Source organism: Cryptomeria japonica, chromosome 3 (assembly GCF_030272615.1).
Source record: "Cryptomeria japonica chromosome 3, Sugi_1.0, whole genome shotgun sequence".
NCBI lineage: Eukaryota > Viridiplantae > Streptophyta > Pinopsida > Cupressales > Cupressaceae > Cryptomeria > Cryptomeria japonica.
In genome coordinates, this window is record NC_081407.1 from 171,721,945 (window position 1) to 171,748,314 (window position 26,370).

The window sequence follows — 26,370 nt, forward strand, 5'->3', positions numbered from 1 at the left end:
GATGAGACGTAGGGTCTGTGGAAGACGTTTCCAGCTCAGGAACCCAAGTGGTCTTTATCTGTGCTTCTCCGTAAATAGGGATATCTTTGCATGGTGGAGGTGGTGATGTGTCTTCCTCATCTGAAGTGTTAAGCTATACGGAATCAAATTCCCATTCATGTGAGTCGGTCTCTGAGTCACTTTCCAGCATCCGATTACTATACCATACTGGGATGTTTTTTGAGTTAAATACTGCAGGTGTGGTTGTTCGATGTACCTTTGTAGTGATCGGTGTTGCAGGAAGTTTGATGGGGATCACGGAATCTGATACGAGAAGCAGCGGTAATATTGACTTGGTGGTGTCTGCTGAAACTGCTAGTACCATAGATGTTGCTATGGGTTCTGATACAGTTGTTGCTGCTAATGGTACTATGGATGTAATGGCTGTTGCGAATGGGATTACTGGTTTGATTGGTGGGATGATTGGTATTATATATGGTTGTGTTGGGTTTGTGAGCCTCGATGGGGCAGTGGGGATGGTGCTTGAGGCTGCTTTAATGATAAAAGGTGTCCTCTTTGCCGTAGGTTTGACATAGTGGTTTGCTAGGTTTTCCTTTGAATTTGAGTTTAGGAAAGACCTCTTTTTCAAAGCCTAAGCTTGTATTACCTTTGGGCTTTAATTCCAGTAGCAGGGGTTCATGTCGTCCTTGTTTGCAATATCCCAAAGCACTCTGACCATCATACCCCATTCATTGCATAATGAGGAGACCTTTGCCATACTGATCCATAGGAAGTGTGACTCACGGTATATCAGTGGTGATGGGATTTTTGTAGATCCATTCTGTGAGGTCCTCATCTTGTGTCTCTTCTTCTTGACTCTTTCCAAGAACGAAAGGCGTCAAAGCACATGCTGACGTGATTAGTGGTTGCTGGAGTAACTGCTGTGGTTTACCATGTGTTCTAGGAGAACTGGGCATTTGTCCCACACAAAAGAGTTGACTCAAGTTGTATTCCCCGGGACCTTCCTCTGCGATCTTCATTTTAAGCTTTTCTTGCTTGGGTATAGTGGTGGTTGAACGGGCAAGAGAGGCGGGACTGATATATGATGTGGAGGAAATGGCTTCTCTATTATTAGGAACAGTAATCTCTGGTTGATGGCTGATATTATGGCAAAATGCAAAGGGGTTTGCATCACCCAGGATTGTGATCTCAACACCATTATGTGGGAACTTGATACATTGATGGTAGGTAGATGGAACGGCTTGCATGGCATGTATCCAAGGTCTCCCTAATAATAGATTGTATGGCAGAGGAAGGTCCAGAACCTGACAAATGATGTGCTTTACCACGGGGCCCACTCAGATTGGTAGTACCACAGCTCCTTTGGATGAACGCTCTGCATCGTCATAGGCTTTGATTGTGATCTTTTGACGAGGATCCACTGATTCGACTGCATATCCCAATGCTGTGACCAACTGCAGTGTACAAATATTTAGGCCTGCTCCATTATCGATCAAGACTCGCTTGATCCGATGCTGGTTGATAAATCCTTCAATGTGGAGTGAGGCGTTATGAGGTTGCTGGAAGGAAGAGTTGACACTTTCAAAAAAAGTGAGACAAGGTGATGACTTGAGACTTCCAACCATGGCTTGAAATTGGTCTATATTTAGGTTTGCAAGGACTGACGCCTCTTGGAGTGCTTGATCCAAGATAGTTTTATGAGATGGCGATAGATGCAAAAGCTCTAAAATGGATATAAGCGCAGGGGTTTTGTCTAATTGTTCCACAAGATTGTACTGCTTTGGGATGGAGGTGGTGCCTTGTGGAGCTGCCTTTATGGTAACTTTTCCAAGATGCGTAACAACATTGCAATTTGAGTTGGGATTTTTGAAGGTTATAGTTGCAATTTGTTCATTGGCATCATACAGATGATTTACAGTGTAATTATACGCAGCCTGTGTATAATCAGTGGTATCAGTGCCTCACCTGGAAGTGGAAGGACCCCTTTGATCTTGTGATGGAAGTGGATTATTGAACATCAGATGATCATTATTTGTTGGTTTTGGGTCATGTCCTTCAATTTCAATTTCTCCTCGATCAATAAGATCCTGAATGAGATCTTTCAATCGGTGACAATTACTTGTCTTGTGCCCTCTTCCTTGATGGAATTCACAGTGTTCAGTATCTCTCCACCATGCCGGTTTGACTTGAGGCTCATAGTTTGATAGCTTAGGTAGAGTGACCAAATTTTGAGAGAGGAGTTGTCGCAATACTGTTTCAATGGGTTCCCCTAAGGGAGTGTATGTGCGTTTCTGTTTTTGCTGACGAGGTCTGGGTTCATCATGAGATGTGATGCAACCTTGATTGGAAGGAACATTTGTGTTGTTTTGAGGTGGAGGATTTTGTCCTGCAAACCGAACCACAGGTTGTACGTTTTGGATAGTCCGGGCATCCACAACCCCATCGTTGATGATATTCTTGTTTTTATTCCAGAAGCTTGGTTTATCGCTATTGAAGCATGGGCGAGGACCATCCTTGGGTTCATTATAGATTTTGATGAGTCCTTTCTTGATGAGTGCCCGTTCACATTTTAAACCCTTGGTGATCATATCATTAAAAGAGTCTGTGTCTTTGACATCCAGGTGAAATTCCATTTCTTCGTTTAAGTTGGAAATGAATATTTCCACTAGTTCTCGTTCAGGTAACTGAAGAGAACGTCTGCTAGACATTTGACGCCATCATTGCAGGAATATTGAGAATTGTTCACCTGGTTTTTGTTTGGTGTTGCACAGATCAGCCATGGTGATGTCGCGTTCAATGTTATGAGAGTAATGAGCTAGGAACTTCTGGATGAGTTCCTCAAATGTTCTAATGCCTCCTGGTAGTCGGGAAAACCATGATGTGGTTGTTCCGCCCAAGCTTTGGGGAAAAAGGCGCATTAGGTAGGTGTCTTCATATGCCACTTCAAGACAAGTGGAATGAAATTCTTTGACATGATCACGAGGATCTCCCTTTCCTCTATATTTTTCAAATTTGGGTGTTTCGAATCCACGTGGAAATGGTGGCATGTAAAGGTTCCTATCAAAAGGATAAGGACAGATGTCATTGAGTGAGAATTGGTTAATCTTGACACCACTATGAAGTTGTTGGGCGAGATTCTCGACTTGTTGCCGCAACATCTCCATTTCATTTGGAGGAGGAGGTGGTGGGTTACCTCGAGGAATATTATATCTGATGGGATCTCTACCTCTTTCCTCTTCATGGCGACTTTGTCTTTCTGATGCTTGTCTTAATTGGGCAAGATCAAAGTCAGAGGGGAGTTTGGCTCCTTCTTGAGCGAGTTTTAAGAAGTGAGCATCTGCATTGCTCCTGAGTATTTCGTCAAAAAGTCTGTTAAAGAGAGAGTTATGCTGAGCCCTTTCTATTGTTGCAGGAGTGGGAGTACTTGGGTTTTCATCATTTGCATTTCCTCCAAGTGCTTCTTGAAATTCATTGAGATTTTCCTCTTCTTCTTCTTCTATTTCTATTTCTCGTTGCCGTGACTGTGATCGGGTTTGAGCCATTTTGTTTATGAGTCTTTGTTGAAATTGCATGAAAATGATGATGAGTTTTTGATGAAATGAGAGATTGATGATTGGTGAATTGTGTGGTATGTAGATCTCTAGCACTTTTAAGGTGGATGTAACCGAAATTCTTTCTTTGAATTGCTTGTTTGTTTGATAAGTTTTGATGTGATAAGGTGTAGAGAAATCTGAGATGTGTTACAGATTTAACTACCCAGTAATGAGAGGATTCACTCATGAACTAGTTTTAACCTGCATAGATGTGTCTCTTAGGATGAGCTTATCCTAGATGTAGAAACAATCTAAAAAGTGATGTGATGTGTTTGATTTCAAGCAATATCTAAAAGAGAACTTGGGACAAGAACTTCTTAATGTTTTGAGAGTTGGGACGAATTGATGATGAAGTGATTATGTATGAGTGAGATGATGGATGAAAATGTTTTCAACTTCAATAAAAACTCTGTGTCACAAATGGGACAAACTCTACCTCTTCCCTTTCAGGTGTTCGAGGTATTTCTCGAGCTATGTTGTAGGTGATGCAGATGTTTGGGAAGAAGTTGGGATTAATCTTTCCTTCTTGGTTTTTGTGATAACTCAGAGCTCTATATTGCATAAAAGCTCTGCGGTTCAATGATTTGGAATCAAATTCGTTTGTTTTTCCTTGAAGGTAGAGACACATGTGATGTAGAAAGATTCTATGTGAGACAAAGATTTGTCTATTTATATAGAAGAATTTCCTCCTTTTGATCAAAGCCTTTGAGCTTAATGGTCTTCTTTTCAAGTTGATATTCTGATGACACTTCTTCTTTCGCAAGATGTGAAGAATGGTCATAAAGTTTTTGACTCTTTGTTTGCACTTTGTTTTTGATGTGTTTGGTTGTGTTGAAAAGATGTTGGATGAATACTTTGTTTTTGGGATTGATTTTTTGATTTGGTGTTTCTTTGACAAGAAAACAAAGCAAGCACACAAACACAAGAATGTTGCCTAAAAGGCACAAATGAGTATGGGTCTAGATCAACCCAACCCTTGGACTTGTATATGACCCTTTCTTTAGATGTATTTTAAGGTGTATTTCCAAAGCCTGAAGTTGGCTCAATTTGCACTAGTCTTTAAAACGAACACACTTCAAACACTTTTTATCCCCAAGGTCAAATGGCCAGTTGTGATAAATTTAGCCCACATCTTGATATTTCTTCGACTTTGGTACTACATACCTTATGAATCCCGCCGTGGCAGGTAAGGATGTGATATACTAAGTCTTGCGCAAGCATAACAAATAGATGATCCCTATGATGGGGGAGTCACCACTTTTATCAAGCCACAAGTGATTTTTAAAAAAGCTATGTTTCTACTCAAGGAAATATGTATGGTGAGTATCTTGGGAGCAAAACCATCTATGCTCTTGCACTAAATTATATCTCAAATATTCTCAATCAATAGAACGGGTGGGCTACTACTTAAAAGTGTTCAGTCATGTTCGATGTTTTTGGACATAAGTTCATTTTGCAGTGACTCACTTAAGAGCCTTGTAACTGGTGGTGGGGCCCATTTGTCCTTTCAGCCAGTTACACTGTAGGAATAGCTATACCCAAGGCTACAGCTTTCGCTCTCACCTAATTTCTATAGCGGCTTGAAGGATTTACCGCGCGAGGTCGTTCCCAAGAGTGATGTGTCTCTTGGCAGGCCTCTCTTAAAAAGATAAAAATTTTGAGCGTTACTAACACTTTTCTCTTGCACCTAGGACCACGAAAGCCAAGGGAGAGGATAGTGTGTGTTAGAAGTAGGACCACTCGACTGACTTTTGTGCACAAGCGTGCCAAACACGAAATTCGCTTGTTCTTTTTAATCCATCATTTACAAATGTGATCTAACTATTTGGAGACGTTGCTCCAACAACCATGGTGTTCGTTTTAACTTCAAAGGCAATGTGTTTTGTAATCTAGAATTCGAAAATCTTGGTCAACTTAATGAAAAACACGTTTTGCTTGAAGTAAATCGTTTGCAAGAATTGGAACAAGTGGATTGTAAGTTTTTAATTTGCACCAAAATTTGAAGTGTGGCTTGTAAATTCTTTAGTTTGATGCAAGAAAAGAAACTTTGTGTGTTGATTTTAAGCACCAATATAAAGATGAATCCTAACTAGCAATGGAAGTAAATGTTTGTTTTAAAGTGTTTTAAGAGCACCAAAGGAAAATTTATGATTTTAGTGATGAGTTTTTAACCTGCACAAACAAAAACATGTTAGTAAAATCGCTGTTCAAGGGGGGCTTCCACAAGCCTAATAATTTCCATTTTTGTGGTTACAATGCGATTTGGACGACACTCTGTTGCAATAGCGCTAGTCTGCGTTTTAAACAGAAGCACTATTTCACACAGAAGCGCTGAAAGAAGGTGTGAAACAGAGACGCAAAAGTGCTAGAAGTTTTCCAATAGCGCTAGAAGAACTACCAAAGCGCTAAAACAAGTGCAAAAGCGCTGAAACTTTTGCAATAACGCTATTTCACGAACAATAGCGCTAAAAGAAAAAGTGTCGGTAGCGCTAAAATGTGTTCAATAGCGCTAAAGCGCAACCTGTGTGGCACTTTCAACAATCAAACATGTTAGTAAAAAAAAAATGAGATGTTTTTGGTTGTTCGATTCACGTCGGGTTCACCAAATGATGCCCTCCTAAATGGCACAAGGTTAGTAAATGATCAACAACACAAAAGACACAAAACCGTTAGATTGTTAGTGTTAGTCAATCAAAAACTAATCTAAAAAGGCATATCAAGAGATATACTAAAAACATGCTAATATATCTAACTAAAGAAGCAAAGATAATGAAGCATCTCCAAATGCCTCTTAGCATGGTTTTGGTTCCTTTCTCCCTTGTTCCTCTCCTCTCCAAGTTCCAAACTAGTGTAGCTCTCAGTAGCTTTTTGCACTATGGATGCTTATGGAGGATTGAGATTGTAATATTGAGCTTCGAATATGAAATGAGAAGCTAATGCTATGCTATTGATGCTAAAATGATATATTTTAACCAAAATAACAAGGTATTAGATGATTATGCTAAAAATGCTCTCTAAAATGTCTATAGCTTAGATGCATACAAGTTTTCAGGATCTGGATTATGAAGAAAGGGGCTCTATTTATAGGAAAAATGGAGCAATGGATGGTTGAGATTGAGCAATCTCAACAAGGGTCAGGATTGAATGATTTCAAATCCATGTGAGGGCTTTCAACCCAATCCCAGGATGACAAGTGTCAATGTGAGATAGGTTGAGAGGAGAGAGAATAAGCATTAAATGCCTGATATGACTTTGAGATTTTAAGTCAAGATTGGTTGAATGAATAAAATCTTTATTCAAAGAATAAAACTTTTATCCAATGGATAAACTCTTGTGCAAATGTGAAATGGATGAATATGGTCAAAACAATAAATGTTTGGGGGGACAAGTTTGAAATAACCATAAATGGTTATGTAAGAGCCATAAATGGTCATGTAAGAGCCATTAGTGGTCTTGGAAGACTTTGGGGGTTAATTTGTTGAACACACAAAACATTAAATGCTTTTCAAAGACTTTGGAGTCTTTGAGAAGTGACTCCATTTTGCTTAGGAATGTGACAATAATTAGGAGATGGATTAGGCTAATTAGGAAGGGGTTAGAAGAATCTAGAAGGGGATTAGATTTTGAAATTGGATTTGGTGGGTGAGAGAAAATAGGATTTTATTTAAAATAAAAATTCTTTTATTTCAATAAATGTGTGCAAGTTGCTTTTGTAGGAAAATGCAAAGGATAATGATTTAAATAAATGTTTTATTTAATTTATTTAAAAGAGGAATAGGGGGATTTAATTAAATAAATAGATTTTATTTATTTAATTGATTAGAATTTGATTTAATGAATTAATTAAAATAAATTGAATAATTTATTTAATTAATAGAAAAATGTTTGAGGATGAATTAATTAAATATTAATTTAATTAACTGATGGCTAGTGGATTTTTAATCAAATAAATAGCGAATATTTATTTAATTAAGCTGGACAGATTTGTGTGACTACAACACCAAACCACAAAACAAAAATAGAAACAATCAAAAGATAAACACAACACAACAAATTAAGTGGTTCACCATTAAAACCTACATCCACATAAACACATAGCAATATCTTCTATTCAATATTACCACAAAATAAATAATCTATACTCATCATTATGCAAATATTTAACTCTCAAAATATGAAAAGAGAAAAAGAAATAAAGAGGTAGGAAGGAGAGGAATGATCATGACCATTGAGCTCTCACATTCAACACTATTCCCACTAAAATTCTCAAGATATTATTATATTAAAACATTCTCATTAAAATAAACATAAGACTAAATCCAAAGTAACATAAATATCTTATGATAACATCATGGATAAAACCAAAATTTAATTTTCAATTTAATATAATATTTACAATATTCCCAAGAGAGATTCGCATGGAAGCACAAATATGCTGAAATATTGTTAGACGGTTAGCGAGTGTATTATGACATTTTGGCCACTTGTATATTATTAGTAGTCAAAAGTTGGCTTCTTTAAAGGCCTATCCGAAAATTATCCATCTTTTGAGGCCTCACGAAAGTGCAGAAGGGCAGAGCACTTTTGGCCAATTGGAAAGTTGCTCCTCACGTATAAGAAATGTACTTCTATTCTTATTCTCCCTAGTACCTACTTAATTGCATGCCTATTATCTTTATTATTATTATTATTAGATTACTTTTAATCTAAATTAAAATAATATAATATAATTTTTGTTATCCTAGTCTAACAGCCTCTGATTCATTTATTTACTTGTTTTATTAGATAAATAAATTATTCTAATTAAAAATTGATTTATATTATATAAAAATTATATTAAAATAAAATAAAATAAATAATAATTTAATATACATTATTAATTAATACAATTTAAGATATCTATTAAATATATAGTTAAATTTTTAAATTTTTTTGATGTTGAATTTTAATCATAAATTTTCATAATTTTTTTTTCTTTCTATTTTTGTCTAATTTAGTTTTCTCCATCAAGATGTTTACTTTGTCTCATGTTGTTTTGTCTAACTTAGTTTTCTTGAACAAGATGTTTATTTTGTCCACTCTCATGTTGTCTTCATATTTGATTAGGTTGTCATTATATACTACATTCTATGTAGTGTGATAATGTCTACCACCCCCTTGTTACGAAATAATCATTGTCTCATTTCTCTCTTGTAGTCATATGATTTCATAATCCATAATGTTATTGTGCTCAGCTTCTTCTCTGTGTGAGAGTTATTCTATCATATGTAAAAATAAACTCACACAATGAATACCCAAAACTAAACACAATATTCTATTTGTATAAAGAAATAAACTCACACAATCCATACCAAAAACTAAACACAATATCATTTCCCACTTCTCATTCGACATTATCTATTTATAAATGTTATATTAAACAAACAAGATCCAATCTAATCTTAACCAAACCCTCCACATTCTTTTACCTTCAATTTCTTTTTAAAATATAAATTTTGTCACCCTAATCCCCTTTAAAATTAAAATCTTAAATGTAATATACTTTCTTTGACCTAATTTACTTTATGCAGATATGCAGATAGCTCTTAGTTTTTTCTGACATTCTTTTAAATTTAATAAGAAACAATAATTACAAGGCTGCTAAGATAAAACTATAAAAGACACAAATTCAGTTGATCGTTTTGAGTCTATCCTGCGGGCGCTACAGTAGGACAGAACTTTGTTCTGACCGAATAATGTGCGTCAACGTGGCAAGGAAGCAAGACATCTTTACCGGATGAATAAGAAGGTGCGAGACGTTTAAACCGGCAACGCTGTTTCCACGCGGCCAAGTAATTCACAACCCAATAAAACACAAGAACAAATTACAAATCTGAGAGAACAAGAGGGAGATGCCGCTCTCCCACTGTTCAAACCAGAATATCAAAATGAGAGAGTTCGAAAGGCGAGCTTCTCGGATTTGTACAATTATTACAAGAAAACACATTTCTTGATATTCAATTCTCGATCTGCACGCCTCTGATCGCCAGCTTTGCTGCATATTTGAGATTCTCTACGATAATCTTCGTCCAAAGGTATGTTTGTTCACAACCGACCAATTAATTGGCCTTTTGGAACTCCTATTCATGTTCTGCCATGAATTTTCGATGCTTAAACATAGAATCTGGCTTTGAGACGATTTAAATTTGAGGAAATGTATTTTTTTTGTTAAGTTCTGAATGAATTCATTGTTTATATAGGCACAACATAGTATTTAAAGAGTGTATTGAATCCTATTTTTTTGTCGAAATGACCAAATGTACAGGGTAGTTAATTGGTAAACAATGTACAGAACACGTGTCATTCAAGTCTATTTAACGAGATTCTTTGTTTTTCTCAATTTGCTACATACCATGTCCTATCATTTTTTTTGCCTCTTTTTTTTTCCTTCTTTCCCTAATTTTACTTCTGTAGCACTGCAAAATTTTGAAATCAAAATTAGTCGGTTATAGCTACACATTTCTAGGTATGATTGGAAGTTATATAGCAATGTCGCTTATCAATTCTTTTCAGATCTTTGAGGTTATCCTCTGTAGGGAGTCTGAAATTGAACTTTAATTTGAATTTTGAGGATTTATTCTTGATTATACGGAAGGTTTTCATAGAGCTATATTTAAAATTATGCAAGTAAAGTTAATCAGATCAATCAGTAGGGACGGTCACTCTGTTTCCAAGTAGTGCCTTGAATCATAGTAGCTCCCGCAAAAACTTGCTGTTAACCATGGCCCGGGCTAGGGTCACGCTGGTTTGAACCAGAACCAGCTGGCCAGTTTCACCAAGCCAGATTGTTTTTGGTAAAAACCTGTCTCCCTTTGCCTTTCAATTCCGAGCTTTGTTTTTTCATTTGAAATCTCGACTTTTAAACTTGAATGAGAGTTTCCGAGTAATTGGCAGCATTGATTTTTTATTTATATATGTCTGATGTTTGTTTATCTTTTTACGCACTGAATTTGGCATGAAATAACAACAGTTTTTTCCATATTTTTACAAGCATTTAAGCATTTTTGAATGTGCTGGGTTTTTCTTCTGTTTTTCCTATTTTAAACCTGAGTAATTGAATTCGATTTACACTTTCAATTTACTTTGTCAATGGCATGTAAATGGAATGCTACTATGCTTTGAACTTATGGATTTTGTCTCATTCTTTAACATTATTGAAATTGCTATATGCAGGTACAGTGATCTCCTAAAGAAAGGTTTATGTTTTGGTGTCTGTTATTTGCATACCTGTGAAAATTTGTAAATAAAAATTAGCCCTGTACAATTGAATGTTTAGACATGTGACTTCTGTAGTAAATAGAAGGAAGTTATATACTATCTAGCAATCTTATTATTTTGGCAAAGAGTCTTGTTCAAATATTAGAGGTTATTGCAGTATGAAATTGAACTTTGACATGAGATTTAAGGACATTGAAAATTCTTTATAGAAGCTTCTTCTAATAAACATGTAATATTTCATTGCATCAGTAAGTTGAGACATTGCCATTAGATTTTTGAGGTTTTGTTCACATAGCTGCATTTTAGGCAAATGCTTGTGGAAATAAAACTCTATAGGTCCTTTAAGCTCAAAGTTTTGAGTCGCACAACTGGATTAATCATTGCGAAAATCCCATGTTGAGTAGTGAGTGATCTAATTATTTTGTACGAAAATGTTATGGTCACTCAACAAACATAAATTGGTTAATAATCTTATTTCATTCATTTTTATTCCTTATTGATATTCAAACTAATAACTAAGTAACTAGTTGCTACGGTGGGCTGATACCCTGATTAATTAACTATCAAGCAATCTCATAATAATATAAAGATATGTATTCATTTTACCTGCTTTTTCTTATTAATAAATTAAATAAATGATTGCTAAGGTAGGTTATACTTTGTCAACTGATCACTGAGCAATCTCATAAGAGAAAGGTAATTATGTACTAGCAAGACTGTTAATTACTGGTAGGAATTGATTAATTACCTAATTGATTAACTAGCTGATTAATTGATTACTTTTGTGAAGCTATCAACCAATAAGGAGGCATTGTTTATAACTAAAATAATGGATGAAAAAGACTGACACTAGGTTGGTTGTGAGAAGAATTCCAACCTAAGGACACAGTCTAGGGTTTCCTCAATTTGTGTAACAAAGGCTTCCATATTTGATAAAGTTTCCCTTAACCATCCCTATGTGAATCATTGAGGTGTTTCTCTATTTCCACAGCTTCTCTAATACTCTTTTTTGTGGAGAAACCTTCAAGGGCTAGATGTTTAGTGTTTCCAATATAGATAGAATGCTTGGTTTTATCCTCATGTTTGACATAAATAACTTGTTTCTTCAATGAAGGGTCTGCTGTATGAGTGTAGGTTTAAGCAAACACCCTTCCTCATTTGGGACTAAGGAGATGTTTTAGACTCCTAAACTTGTTTCTAAGGGTGTCATATGGGTTGAAACATGTTTTAATACCGTTTTTTCTAAGTATTGTAGCTAGCTTGTCTGATGTACCTGGAAGGTACAGAATGAAGGCTGTCTCCTGTTCCTTTTTATTGTTTGTGTCTTTCCTTTGGGCGCCTCTTTTTGCCATATTTGCTTCCTTTTATGTCCATTTCTTATGGCCATTTTTTTTTAGAACTTTTGGAGATGTCTTTCCTCTGCTCTCTTGTGATCTGCATTAGAGATTTTTAGTGCCCTTGTGATGAGGGTGTTGAGAACTCCCACTTTTTTGGCATGGAATCTGCTCACAAATCTGCTCAAATGTACATGTCCATATGTGTCTTCTTTATATAGACCTTTATTGAGAGTGATCTAGCCTCATTCTTATAATTAGAAGTTTAGAACATTTCGGAATGGAAGTCTGTTATTCTTATCTACCTCCATTTTGAATCGTGTATGATCCTATATTGCATTGAGATGTTTGAAGAAAATGTCTAGATTATCTCTGCATTGAGGCCATTTGATGCCAGTGTTATCAACGAATTGCTACTACAATTTAGGTACGAGATCAAATGATCCATGACCTCATTCTTTAGCTTTTCCATGAATGGCATGGCCATGGTTAGGGTGAGTGGGAATTCCATGGCCACCCCTTTTTTCTATTTAAAATTTTACTTGAATTTTTTTTTGACTTGCCTAGTTGTTTCATTCTCTATAATTTCTTTGGTTGTCTCAATAGCTTCATCAAGGAGATGTTTATGAACAGTGATACCACATCAAAGCTAAAAAGTAGTTTGCTATCTTATAACTTTTCTACCTCAAGTTTTTTTACAAAAAATATGGAGTCCTTAATGAATGCTGGTGTCTTACCCAGAATGCATCCAATTTTCTTGCTAAATAAGTAGCTAAATTCAGTGTTGGCAAGTTTATCAAATACACAGTAGGTCTCAAGGATGCTACTAGTTTGTGCACATCGGATACCCTATACATTCTCAGAATTACTGGGCCTTTGCGTTTCATTCTTTGTTTTTGTTCACTGCTCAACAATGATTCATTTATGATCTTTGCCACATCTTAGATAACTTTTTTCATGGTTTCACTTCTCACCAATCAGTAGCTTCTGCTGATCTCTAGATGGTCCTCATTTTAATGATATAATCCTTTGTGTTTAGCACAGTATTGACTCTCCCTCTGTATTCCTTAATGTTCTTGAATAGCCCTATCTAATTTTGCCAGTATGATCTGGTTGGTTGAGTATGACATTTTTAAATTTTGAGTTGTAGTTTCTTATTTGGATATGGGTAGGGGCAATGTCATGTCCTTGGCCTTTATAAAGCCAGCTTAGGGTTGCAGCATCTAAGGTAGTTGACGAGAGGTAGTAAATGTTTTTTGATTTCAAATGAACATATGGGACTTAAACTCTATTCTCTATTTGTTGTTGAACAGGTTGACATTTTTCTTTGTTTTTTTGAACTAATTTTAGACACTTTTGAAGGATTCCTCTTGGTAGCTAGTTAAGCTTTGCAGTGGAAAGGTAATTAAAGAGCTGTCTTCCTCCAACAATAAAAATAAGTATATGGGCCTAAATTTCTATCCTTTATTTATATTTCACTGATTTGGAAATTTTGTTGTTTTCTTGAACTAGTCTACACATTTTGAAGTATCTGTATTGCTAGTTAGATGAGCTTTGCACTGCAATGATTGTGTGTTGCATGATTATCAGAGAGAGCCTCATCCATGCAATAGATTCCCAAATCTGGGTTGCTCATTTTCTTAAAGGATGAATTGATGGTTTATGATCGTAATTTTCTGATTAGATCTATTTGGAAGGAAGGAAACATTTTTTGGTGGAACATTTTTCTCTTGAAAGGAGAAAAACATAAAAGCATATTTTGAGATATTGCAGGATTAATAAATAGGACCTTTTGACTTTAATGGTAGGGTAGCTTTTAAAGGAAACATTTTTGTTGAAAGTCTTTGCTTTCTCAAAGGCTACTTTGAGATCTAAGACTGAATTTTGAATCAGAAGGTCTAAACTTTGTAATCTGTTACTTGTATTTTTAAAGGTGAACCCCTGTTTCTTGGCTGAGAAGGGTCGAATCCCTGGGATGGTATCACCCTGGCAATTCTCACTACACAAATGTAATTGAGAATCAGACTTGGACTAGCAGTGGTAATTTCCTGCCAATTTGCTGCTAGACCACTACCCAACAACATCAGCTGGTATTTGGTTCTAATTCAGATAATTTGATTCTATCATTACTCCTTTTTTGATTTACTTTTGTTCTTTCTGGCATAAAGACACTACTTTATCTTTCTGAGAGCTATTAATTGAGAAACCTTTTCGGCATCTGGCTGAATTAAGACATAAAAATCGATGCAAAGTGTTTAGTAACTTTGGTTGCCCTATGTTCCAGATCCAATCTTGAGGTTTCAGCTACCTGATATTGAAATGGCTAATGAAGATGACAAAGGGACGGCACAATGCCATCATCATCGGATTTACTCTTTGACAAGCTTACAGATAGGGTATGTAGATGAATATTTTTGTAGGTTAATTTAACAGAATAAGTTGTTTCTTTCTATGTGCATATTGGTTTTTTAAAGTTAATTGTGTTTGTTACATTTGTATATAATACTCTGTTGTTAGTTTATAGGCCGAGTGACAATGAATCAAATTACTTATTTAATAAATAGTTATTTGAGACGATGATAAGCAATCTGGTATTGTTAAATTTTTATGTTTTCATTTTCATAAAGAACATTAATGCTCTGCAATGCTTGGAACCTTAATTTTCTTTGCACATACTGACTTTACCACTAGATCCTCTGTTGCAATTGTATTTACAGGGACATGCAATCATACGTATCCAGGCTATACTTGTATCTGACATGCAAGATGAGTAAAATGTTTATCTTAGTTGATAATGGACCTTGGCTAATTGATAAGCATTACAGTCCAACACAGCTATGGCAGCTCATGGTTACCAAGGTTAGATATATATGTTTTGTTTGCTTTGGCATTCACAAACTCATTTGTAAGCATGTACTGCTAGACTACTAGTTTGTTCAAATGAAAATAAATTGGATGCAAATCTTTAAAAAGAGTGACATGGAGTCAAACATGTTTTGGTTGCAGTCTAGGATTTCACCTTTTGCAAACAGAAGAACCAAACCAGAAAATGAAGGCCTTGGACGCAATTTTGAGCGAAGAAAGGAGGCTCGAACTTCCAATAAAGGTTACTGGAATCACAAATGGTTCTCTGTCATTGATGCTGCAAGGTGGCAGGATAAGGCACTGGCACCTGTCAAAGAACTGCACCACACCTTGCATGGCTGTGTGGTATTTGAATTGGCATGGGCTGATGTTCGAGGCATCAATTACAGTAATGAACTTCAGGTATGCTATTCTTTCCATTTTTGGCACTGTCTAGGTTTCTTTCTTAATTCTGATTTCCTGATGTTCCACTGGCAGATAGACACCTGTATAGCTCTTGAGTTTAAGTCAATGATAAAGAAGGAATTTGATAGCATTGAAGAAGCTATAGATTGCATTGCATCACAGTGCAGTGGTACAAAATCTGAAATTCCAGTGTTACCTGAAGCTTCGTTGAGTAGATGGTCAGATGTCAAAATGCATGGATGCAATGAATCACACAGTGCTAGTTCCTCTGAAGTTTCAGCTCAGAGTGGAGAATTTCAATTTGGATTGGATGATGACATGTTCCATGATGTTTCCAACAAGATTAAGAATTCTGCAAATTTGGAATATGATCTTCACGGCAAAATGCTACAGGATATGAACTTGACACCTCAGAAGGTTGATTTGAAACCGAGTGGATCAGGCATTGGTTGTAGAAATAGTGATCTTTTGCAACAAGATACAATTGGTAGTGATGGAATAGAGGTGCTGTCTGAATATAAAGGAGCATCTGCAAGTGCCAAACTGTCCGATGTTAACAGCACAGGATCTAACAGTCAAAGAGGAAGGAAGTCATTGCCCGAGATTTCCTTTCATAGCTCCAAAACTTCTTCAGGTTCAAGAATCATGGATGACCTCTGTAAAAATAGAAAGTATTTCTGGAGCCTTTCTAGTAATGATCAGACCTGTAGTGGCGCGTATGCACACTCTGCTTGTGAAGCTGTTGAATATAAAGATGTACTGGTTGTTTTTAAATTCTGTGATCCTCTGCTGCCATTTGAACTGAAACAGATAATTACATCTGACCTGCGGCTATTGAGACTATTGGAGTCTGGGCTTCCATCCTGGGTCATATTTTTCCAATCCTATCCAATATTCAGCCAGCTATATTGCCCCTGGATGCGTCCTCTAGCAAGGACTCTTTACATACTAATTTCTATTGTTACTGTATTAATTGGATTTTATGATCTATATAAAAATGTTCCAGTTCTGAAGGCTACAGCAGCACGCATTTGTGGTCCTCTTTTCGATTGGATAGAAGCCTGGGAGATGATCTCCCGTCTTAAATATTTGGGCACAATGCTTTTTCTACAAAACTTTGAGAAGGCATTTAAGTGGTCATTGACAATCATTCGTACTTTTAAACAATTGATGTCTTTGCTTACAAAACCAATGGTTGAGCCACTTGCACAACTTGGAGAGTTCATTATGCCCTTCTGGAGTGTGTGTGTTGAAGAAGCTGTTGACTATACAGATGCTATTTGGCTTGTCATGACTTCAATTTTTAGTGGTGCTGCAAATTTACTGCAAATTCTAGTCTGGCCTCTTGTTATTATTCTTTCTACTGTGTGGGGTGTAGGTATGTATATAACCTTGGCATCTGGTGTTAATAGTTTAAATTTACACTACTGGTTTTCTATAAATAGTCAGGTATATTTTTCTATATAGATGATATTACATCCCTTGGACTAAGCAGTTATGACTCACGAGTGTGAATCATTGTGTTATCTTGCAGTAACAGCTATTATGTACCCTGTGGCTTCTGCATTCTGGGAGTTGCTTGTTGCTCCCATTCGCCTGTTCCTCATGTTCCTGAATTCAATGGGTCTGATATCATCTGAGATTGTTGATTTTGGCAAAAGAACATGGCAAACTTTAAGTGGAACATTCCAGCTGATATCTAATACACAACCTACATCCAATACAAATACAGTTTCAGTGTGGCGTGCACTTTGGAATGATCTGTTCTCTCAGGTTTGCTTGAAATTTACTCTTTTCCTATCATGTAATGTATTGCTTTGTAACTGTACAAATCAAAGAACTTGTAAAAGTTTGTCCTGTTTATTTGTCTAACTAAAATGGGATGGTGTTTAATATGGGATTAAATGGCAGGTTTTCCGTGCTATACGAAGCATTGTGAATGGTTTTGTTACATTTTTTATTGCCTGCAACAAGCACCGTCTAAGGTATTTGGTCAATCTCATCAAACTTGTCCACAAACTGTTTTTGACAATGATATTATTTAGGCTTATGTTTGCACTTGTTATGTATTAAAGAAACCATAAATGCATTAGCATGAATCATGAAAGGCATAATGTAAGGGTCACTAGCAGATGGAGATTGATATGGGAGACAGGTATTGGTATGGGAATGCCATGTTTCAATAAAATATGTACGAGGGTACTGGAAGGTGTGAGAAATTTAAAATTATTGAATGTGTGAAGTCCAAAAATAAAACAGAGTAGCCTGATACTCCCATGCCCCTCCCTAGGCACACATATTGCCATATCTGATAAGGTTACAGCCACAGGTATAATATGGCTTGGATACATATTGGATATTATACCCACGCTTGCCCAAAAAAGACTAATTTTTCAATTGTGTCAAAAACTATGTGATTTGATTTTCTGATTTCTTAAAAGTTTGATGTGAACCTTCCTAAATTTAATTTTAAAAAACTAAATTCGTGCAATTTCATTTCCTAGTTGAGTGAACCATTTTCTTGGGTTTCTTCCAAAGCAATTATACTATTTTCTTTGGCATTTTAATTTTTACAAATTTAAAATTTTTAATTGCTTATAAAATTATATATGTATGATGAATTATATTATATTATTTAAACATAAGAGATTTGATAAAAAAATAAAACTTATTCTTTAAATATAAATAAAATTTATTAATATATATTTAATTATTTATTCCTTACTAAATTATTCATAATATTTTTATTTATATTTACTTATTGTATTATGGTTTTTAATTTTTAAATGAGATATAAAAACTTTATGTGAAAGGAATTTTTTATATTTTAAGTTTAGATTATTATTGTTTATTTAGTCTTTATATCTAAATATTAAATTTTCAATATATTTAGATATTTTTCTTTTTCTAATTTATACTTAAGTTTAGTCTATTTTATTTTAGTTTAGATTCAAATGACATTATTGTTAATTTAGTTATAGGTACTGGTTTGTATTTTTTTTTGTATATTTTAAATTGTGAAATCAACTTATAATTATTTATGTAGCAATTATTTGTATATTGCTGTTAAAGTAATGAAAATCTCCTCTAATAACTTGAAAAATTGCGTTAAATATATATGTATGTGTTTTTAGCCTTTTTATGAATGTCCTTTTTATGAATGTCATATCTAACTGTATCCATATTAGGGGTCTTAAAAAATGGCTGTATCCGTATCTGATATCATATCCATATCTGTATCCTATCCATATTTGTGTGCATGCAACTTTGAAATAAAATTATTAGTATACTGTGCAAACAACTTTGAAAAGGCAATGGATAGAATTTTAAAGTACACAACTAAGATTAGGGCATGGGAGTCAGTTGATTAGAGTTAGGAAGTAGTGATAGGACCACTTGGACCTGTGTTTATATATTCTAATATGAGACTGCAGTTCAAGTCAGGAATTTGCAAGGGAGATGTGGGGAACCTCAGAATTCAATCTCCAGGTATTAAGAGATGTCTTGGTAACAGTCTGCTGTTTCAGAGATATGTCTCTGTCTTAGCTCTCTGGAGATGTATCTCTTGGTTTCACTAGAAATGAAAATGAGTAGACAAGCCTTTCAGAAAAGGATATAATTGGATGGTTGAGAACAGGTGGTCACTTTCTCATTCTAATAAGTCAGTAGGGAAACAAAATTTGGTAGACAAATCCTTCAATGAAGGAGATCATTAGAATGTAGAAAACAGGTGGTTGCTTCTCATTCTAATAAGCCATTATAACAGCTTTAAGCCTAAAATTAAATTGTTTCCCTTCAGCTTGCAGAATGTACCATGACAATATTATGATACTGAAGCACATTTTCTATACTTGAGTTAATGGCTACACATGTTGTGGTGACTCCATAAGTGCAATATCCTCTTCTTCAATGTATTTTTATAGTGATAAAAGTTCCATTTAAAGAAGGTAATAAATGTGTAATAGATTTGATATCCTAAAATTAATGATAACGTACAATATCACCAATGATAGGCTTTTAGGAAGATTAATATTCTCACTCCAAAAGAAATTATGAACCAAGAGGCTTTTAAGTGCCAGGATGAACCAGCTTGCCTGGGAACTCTTACCCCTTAATCACAGGATGTCTACCATAGAGAGCCATTGCAAAGCTGGAGCAGTCTCACTGCAAAAGTGGCCACAAATTGATATCATTCTGTAATGGGATACGCAGACTTTTAGTGAATCTCTCAAAGCAACGGCTTTAGCATATATATCATCCATAATCATACTCTTTTCTGCTAAGGCTAGCCAAATAAGGTCAATAGTTTCACTGCACTATATGAAAAAATTCTACATATAGAATCCCTGTTTCAAATTGTTTGGCAATTGTAGCCATCTCAGGTCTCTTACTGGCTCCAGCTTCATCTCAAAGAGGGAAACCTCCCACGGAAACTTTCCAGTTCAAGACCTTTTTTCATCTCAAAGACTTATACTTAAACCTTCTTTTTAGGATATGAAGAAATTTCCAATCTCAAGACGGTCAGCAAATGGAATGATTTGAGGTATGGGTGTGGGTGAAGTATAAATTCATACATGTGTCTTTTTTTCTCAAATTGGAATTGGAACATCTCTTACTGAGGGTTTGAAGTTTTGAATCGTATCAAGAGATTGACTCCGCCAAATTGAGAACCGATATGAAAAGGGAGGTTTGTCTGCACATCCACTCAATATCCCTTCTGTTGTGCGTATTGCACACACACCCCTTTGCTTCACATGGGACCCCCAGTTTTGTTGTCTGCCCGTTTGAAAGTGAGAAAGAGAGGGGTCTGTGCAAGCAACCTTCAGGTAAGACGAAAGAACCAAGTCTTGCAAATTGGCTTAAAAGGTCAAGTTTCTCCTTGGCTTGCAAAATGATCTAGAGGCCCAAATTTTTTCCAATGAGGAAAGAGTCTTTCATTGTTCTTCAAGAGGCCGAGTTTGGCCAAGAGAGTGGGATTTACATTTTCTTCCCAGGGGCCGAGTTTGCAATGTGCTCCAAGCGGCCGAGTTTGGTCAAGCAGCTAAATGAAGGCGAGTATTTCATTTTCTCTCCAAAACCCGGGTTTGGCAAAGAGTGAAGAGGGACTACTTTCTAAAAGGGTTCAAAAGGCTGAACTTTTTTAAAAGTCAGTGAAGCGTTCAAATTTGTCACTAAACCCCCGAGTTTGCAATAATGTATTAAAGGCCGACTTTGCCAAAATCGCATAAAGGATCGAGTTTGTAGAATAGTGCTAAGCACTGAATTTTGCCAGGAGAAGGTCTTTTAAAGATGTCTCGCATATTAATCAAGAAGGCCAAACTTTGCAAGTCTCACGCCTTTGTAGCTCAATTCAAAGTCTGAGTTCACCAATATCATCTCCTAAGCCGAAAAAGGTTAAAATGCTAAAAACTTGCAAAATCCTCCCATAGGCCGAAAATGCCAAAATGGACAAAATCACGCATTTTATCTTAGTAGCTCGAAATTGCCATGAAAGGGCATTTGAACGAAATATTAAAGAAAGGCTCACAAATCGGCCTCCAAGGCCGAAATGTGAGACAAAGTTCAACATCTCCCAAATCACGCGAAAGTGTCATTTAAGCCGAAAAGGTGCAAGCTTGCAAAACAGCTCAATAAGACGAAAAAAGGAAAAGAGACCAAAAGTTCATATCTCGCAAAAGGCCCATTTAGGCCGAAAGTGATCAGATGACAAAGCTCAACATTTTTGTTAGATTTGTAAGAAAGGAGAAACCGCACAATCCATTCCAAATGCCTGAATTTCTTCTGGCAAGGGGGCGAAAATATTGGCTAAAGGAAAATCACGTATTTTCACTTTAAAATGCTGATCTTATAGGTAAAGGTCGGCTGTTTTAAGAACTTTGCAAAAGGCACAAACTCACACATTTTATCTTAGAGGCCCGAGTTTCATCTATTCAAGAGACGTTTAAAACCAAAGGTGCCAAAAATCACACCTTGTCTCTCCCAACCAAGCTCGCTTCAACGAGGGGCATTAAAGATAAAGTTTAATATGATTGTTAAATTAATTTTTTTCAAACTGATTATTAAAAGTGGAATTCATTGTTTGCAGGACAACGTTGGGAAGAGCTAGAACATCAACCCGAAGTGCAAATCGAAGCATGATCGCGATCAATGCCGAGAAGCGAAAATGCAAAGAGCAAGATCAAAACGACAAAGCCAGGCGTTGCTAATGAAGAGCACATTGCAAAGGATCAAATCCAAGCATGGGGAAGCGCGCCATCACCAAACCATAAGACGAAATCCATCCTCAAGACCGAAGAGAAAGAACATGCAGGAGCACACCAAGTATGCATTCCCAAAAATGCACAATTGGATTTAATTCCAGAAATTTTGTTTAGAGAATTGAAATTGTATAATGTAAAGCTGCCTGGGGGTCCCGCTCAAGATATTTTGAAACAAAGTGCGAAACAGGTCAGTTGTGGATAAGTTCTGTCCCACTGCCAAATTGACTAAATTAAAGCCAAACAGTTGTAGGTAGTTGGAAATGTGGTTGAAGGGATAATTGAGAATTGAGTAGGCATGGGTTAAAGCTGCCATGCTTCTAGAAGGCAAATTGCAACCCTTGGATGTAGTCAATCCTGGCCGCTGGTTCAAATTGTAAAATCTATAAAAGGTAGAGGCCTTTCTTTTGTAAAGGGTTAGATTTTTAGGGTTAGATTCTGGTTAGAGTTTTTGTAGGCAGTTAGAATAGGTTAGAGTTTTGTAGGAGGTTAAATTTTAGTAGTAGCACATAAATGCTGCAGAAATTGTTGTAATAGGCAGCTAGAATCAATATAATAGACATTGACTTGGTGTTTATCATCTTGGTTTTAGTCTGTTTGCATGGTTTCTTTCAGCAATTTAGATAGATCTTTCCTTTTTGGTGTGCAGGTATTTGATGGATTCAGGTTCATATCATTGAGGATATGCTGATTGTGTATCCTTGTGTATGGTTAGTTTGAGCCATAGAAAAATTGTGTTTAGTTCAATTGCAGGTGTCCGTCTGAGCTGTGCCAAGATTGGGTGTTTGGGCATGCACATGCAGTCTGAAAATCTTCTAAGTCCCCTTGAAGATTGCACCATTCCTGCGAGGTTGTGAGTTATTCAGGCCGAGCAGGGATTGGTTATGTTGAATCCATCTACTTGCATACCAGTCTTGTTAATTTTAGGTTTCCTAAACTCTTCTCGTTTGCTTTTATTTCCCAGTTCAAGAATCAGATGCTGACCAACTTGTTGCAAAACGTAAGGCCCCTTGTGCTCCCAGCAAAATACATCGACTGTTGAGTTATCCCGCAGTCAAGAACTGACAATTGGAACCTTGAGGTTGTCCCATTTGATCGATTAAAAGCAGCATTAGGGTCATTATACCTACTTGATCTCTTCATGTCTCCATGGTGCGGTGAGAGTTGAGATTCCTCTTGAGCATTCTCGTGCTTGTAAATGAAGTTTTCCCCTTTGCATGGTGGTGTAGATCTTGCTCTACTTTTTCTTTGCAATCACTATCTTCTCCCATCTGCAAAACAAAATAAAAACGATATCAAACACACATAATATATAACCTCGATAATTCTTCTAACTTGATATATTCTCTGATTTTTATGTGTTTTGCAGGCATGATGAGTGCATTGGGAGGGCATTTCGCTCCTACTAGGGAGCAATGGAAGTATTTGGGTACTTAGCCAAATTTTTATTCACTTACTTCTTCATTCATCAATTCATCTCTTGAGTTTACGTGCTCACATGCAAAGGCCGTCAAATTCTCTTCATAAAATGCTTTAAGGATGATTTCGCTCCAAGATAGAGGCAATTGAAGAGGATTTTGCTCCCACTGATGAGCACTTGAAGTGTTTTTCGCTCCAACTAGGGAACACTTGAAGTTCTCTCAAATCTCGCCCTTCATCAACTTAAATTCGAAAATTCTCCTTTCTAAGCACATGAAGATATCAAATCAGCTCAAGGTGATGTTCCATAAGCAATTTCATTCCTTACCTTGGGCAAATGAAGCAAATTTCGCTCCAACTGAGGAGTACTTGAAGTTGAAATCGCTCCAAAGAAGGAGCAATTGAAATGATTCCTCAAATCGAAGTCTTGCTCACTATTTTTCATTCACGACGACTCAAACACACTAAATCGTACTCATTCAAGGTTTCAAAGGCAAATTCGCTCCAAGGGAAGAGCACATGAAGTAAATTTCGCTCCAAAGAAGGAGCACTTGAAGTGAATTTCGCTCTGAACTTAGAGCACTTGAAGTGATCTTCAAACTTGGATTTGAACTCGCGCTTACTCACTTCCCTTCATTCTATAGGTTCTAACCTTAAGTCTTTTAACCATTGATTAATGAAAACGTGTCAAACTAACCTCAAGAAGGGCTTTAGGGGAATTTCACTCTGAGACTTGAGCACATGACTTCCTTGTTCACTCTCCTTCATTCCATCTATTTAGGTGTTTCAAACTAAGCTCAATGTGCATTCTAGGAACAATTTCACTCTCAATAAGGAGCACTTGAAGTGAATTTCGCTCAAAAAGAAGAGCACTTGAAGTAGCTTAAAAATGCACATTTGAGTTGAATCTCATCGTTTTATGCCTTAGTTTATGCTTCCATACACAAAAAGTCTTCAAAACTCACCTTGAATGTGACTTTGCCTTCAACCCGAGGCACTAGAAGTGAAATTCACTCTGTAAAAGGGGCAATTGAAGTGAATTTCACTCCAAAAGAGGAGCACTTGAAGTAACCCTTACTAGCAATCTCTCTTCACTTCTTGGTTGAATTCATGATAAACTTCACTCCTTCTATGATCAAAATGTTGTTAAAGGCTTATAAACTCACTCATTTCCCTCAAATGCTGCTCAAGAAGTCTACATTGCTCCCAACTATGAGCAATGGAAGCAGATTTCGCTCCAGCTAGGGAGCAATAATTTTTTTTATATACTTAGTCAATTTTTTGCTCCCAAAAGTCACCTTTCACTGAAATACATTTGAGTCATTCGGATGAAGAAGGAGATACTGGAATTGTTGACTATGCTTGATATAAAGGGTCCCTCCATTCATTCACCACTTCATTTCACCCCTCATAACAAGGACTATCCTCTTGATTCCTGGCCTCTTAACCAACTATACCCCTCCAATGTAAAGGCTAATATCTAAGGACTCTAACACTATCCTAGAAAGCAGAAAAAAAGTGGGGATCCCCATTTGCAATGGGGCAATGTGTGAATACCTCCCAACAACACCTATGGTCAAAAAATCTCTAGGATTTCATTTTAATCATTTTTAATTTTATTTCTCATGTAATTTGGGATGTCCTACTTGGTGGGAATCTTGGAGATCTTCTCTTGCCACTTGTAAGTTAGTATTAGGTTCTGATATCCCTTTCAATATGTGGGATATATATGACAAAATTGAAAATGGGTAAGAGCATATATGGTGTGTCATAGATGAGGAGTGAACGTGTAAGAGGCATCTTTGATTTGTCCAAATTAGCCTTGGAATTTCAAACTCTCCATTATGTTGATGCATATGGGAGAGGGCTCCCCACTTGGCTAGGTTTAGCTAATGGATGAGATTCTCTTTGTTGTAGAGGGGATACACTTCTACCATGCATGCAATTTCAAATTTGGGTCCCAACTCGAAAGGAAAGATACAAAATTTGCTTGGAAATTGAAGGAGAGTTAGATTCCACAAGGTTTGGTTGTAGATGAATTTTATTTATTGCTTACTGATAATCAGAAACTCAATTGAGGAGAATAAAGAGTATTCAGTATGTGGGTTTGTTGTGGTGTTGGACATGAGGACTTGGTCTTGTTTGTGTCAGTTTTGCATGTTTGAAATGTTATGTTTACAAGGGGAGGCTCTATTAATATTCCTCCAGAGTTGAAGTCTAGTGGTGCAAATCTTTGTAATGTATTATGTTATTTGATCTAGAAAAGAGATGTAAAATCTTGTTAATATTTGGTGCTCATAGATGTAGGCTGTTTTGTAATCTCTAGTAGAGACTTAAATTTTTTGTGGAATCCATGCATGTATATCTATCATGTGTATTGATCAAACTATATGTATAGTTGATAAATTTTTGTGTTAACACGAATCTGAGTTGCTGTTTGTGTAAGTTTTGAGTTTTTGAAACTCTTGTGAGTGTCTTAGACGTTGGCTGCAACGCTGCCATTTGTTTGGTTCCCTATCCCTTTACTGTATCACCCAAGGCACCAACCGATCAACATGATGTTATACATAGCAAAAAGTTAAACATGACATGAAAAATTATAATATCCACATATTTATCTCTTTAATGGGGCATTTCATCTCAAGCTCCCATTTTGTACATGTGGTGTGAAATATTATTAATAATTATGGATTACCTTACCTGTTACATTGGGAAAGGAGCTAAAATGAGAGTAAAGGTGCTCCCTCCCTTGCCATGATGACTTTATGGCATAGTTTTCTTTCCTCAAACGGGTTTGCTGTGGTTTCATTTAAGTTTGCTGCTGTCATAATAATTTCTTTTGCTTATAACACATTTAAGTTCAAATGATTTCCAATCAAATCCAGATTAGATGTAAATATCTTGGGGTGATTAACCCATTAAAGCTAAAAACTCTAGTGCCATTGAATTGACAAATTCTTGTTAGCAGCTCATACTTATATATTTTAAGATAGTCTAGTTATTAGAGATCTAAAAGAACTTCACAAAGAATAAACTCTTAGTTCGAAAAATATATTGTACTTTTCACTAGTTTTGGCATATTACCAAACTAAGAAATGCTTTATTGAAACAAGTATCAATGAGTTTGGGTCAATGTTCGTAATATTGACCCAATAAGAAAGGCCAACAGTTTATCACTCACTTTCATATAATTAGTAGTTTTCAATATTCATTACCCTCTAGTTCTACCATGACTGACAT

At 36.1% G+C, this 26,370-nt stretch overlaps 1 protein-coding gene across 3 annotated transcripts in view; it reads left to right on the plus strand.

Moving 5' to 3' along the window:
* The first annotated feature begins 9,272 nt into the window (after positions 1–9,272).
* Positions 9,273–26,370, plus strand: part of LOC131029212 (uncharacterized) — a 31,648-nt gene continuing 14,550 nt past the window's right edge. Inside the window, exons 1-8 of one of the 3 annotated variants that reach the window (XR_009102710.2) lie at positions 9,273–9,667; positions 14,118–14,274; positions 14,469–14,580; positions 14,902–15,043; positions 15,191–15,451; positions 15,527–16,832; positions 16,989–17,227; positions 17,366–17,439. Coding sequence is in view for 2 of the 3 variants with exons in the window: in XM_057959622.2 (XP_057815605.2) it covers positions 14,504–14,580; positions 14,902–15,043; positions 15,191–15,451; positions 15,527–16,832; positions 16,989–17,227; positions 17,366–17,439 (2,099 nt within the window). In the remaining variant the exon portion in view is untranslated. Of the gene's footprint in view, positions 9,668–10,126; positions 10,427–14,117; positions 14,275–14,468; positions 14,581–14,901; positions 15,044–15,190; positions 15,452–15,526; positions 16,833–16,988; positions 17,228–17,365; positions 17,440–26,370 lie in introns of those variants that run through there. The other 2 variants (XM_057959622.2, XM_057959623.2) reach the window with 2 other exon arrangements.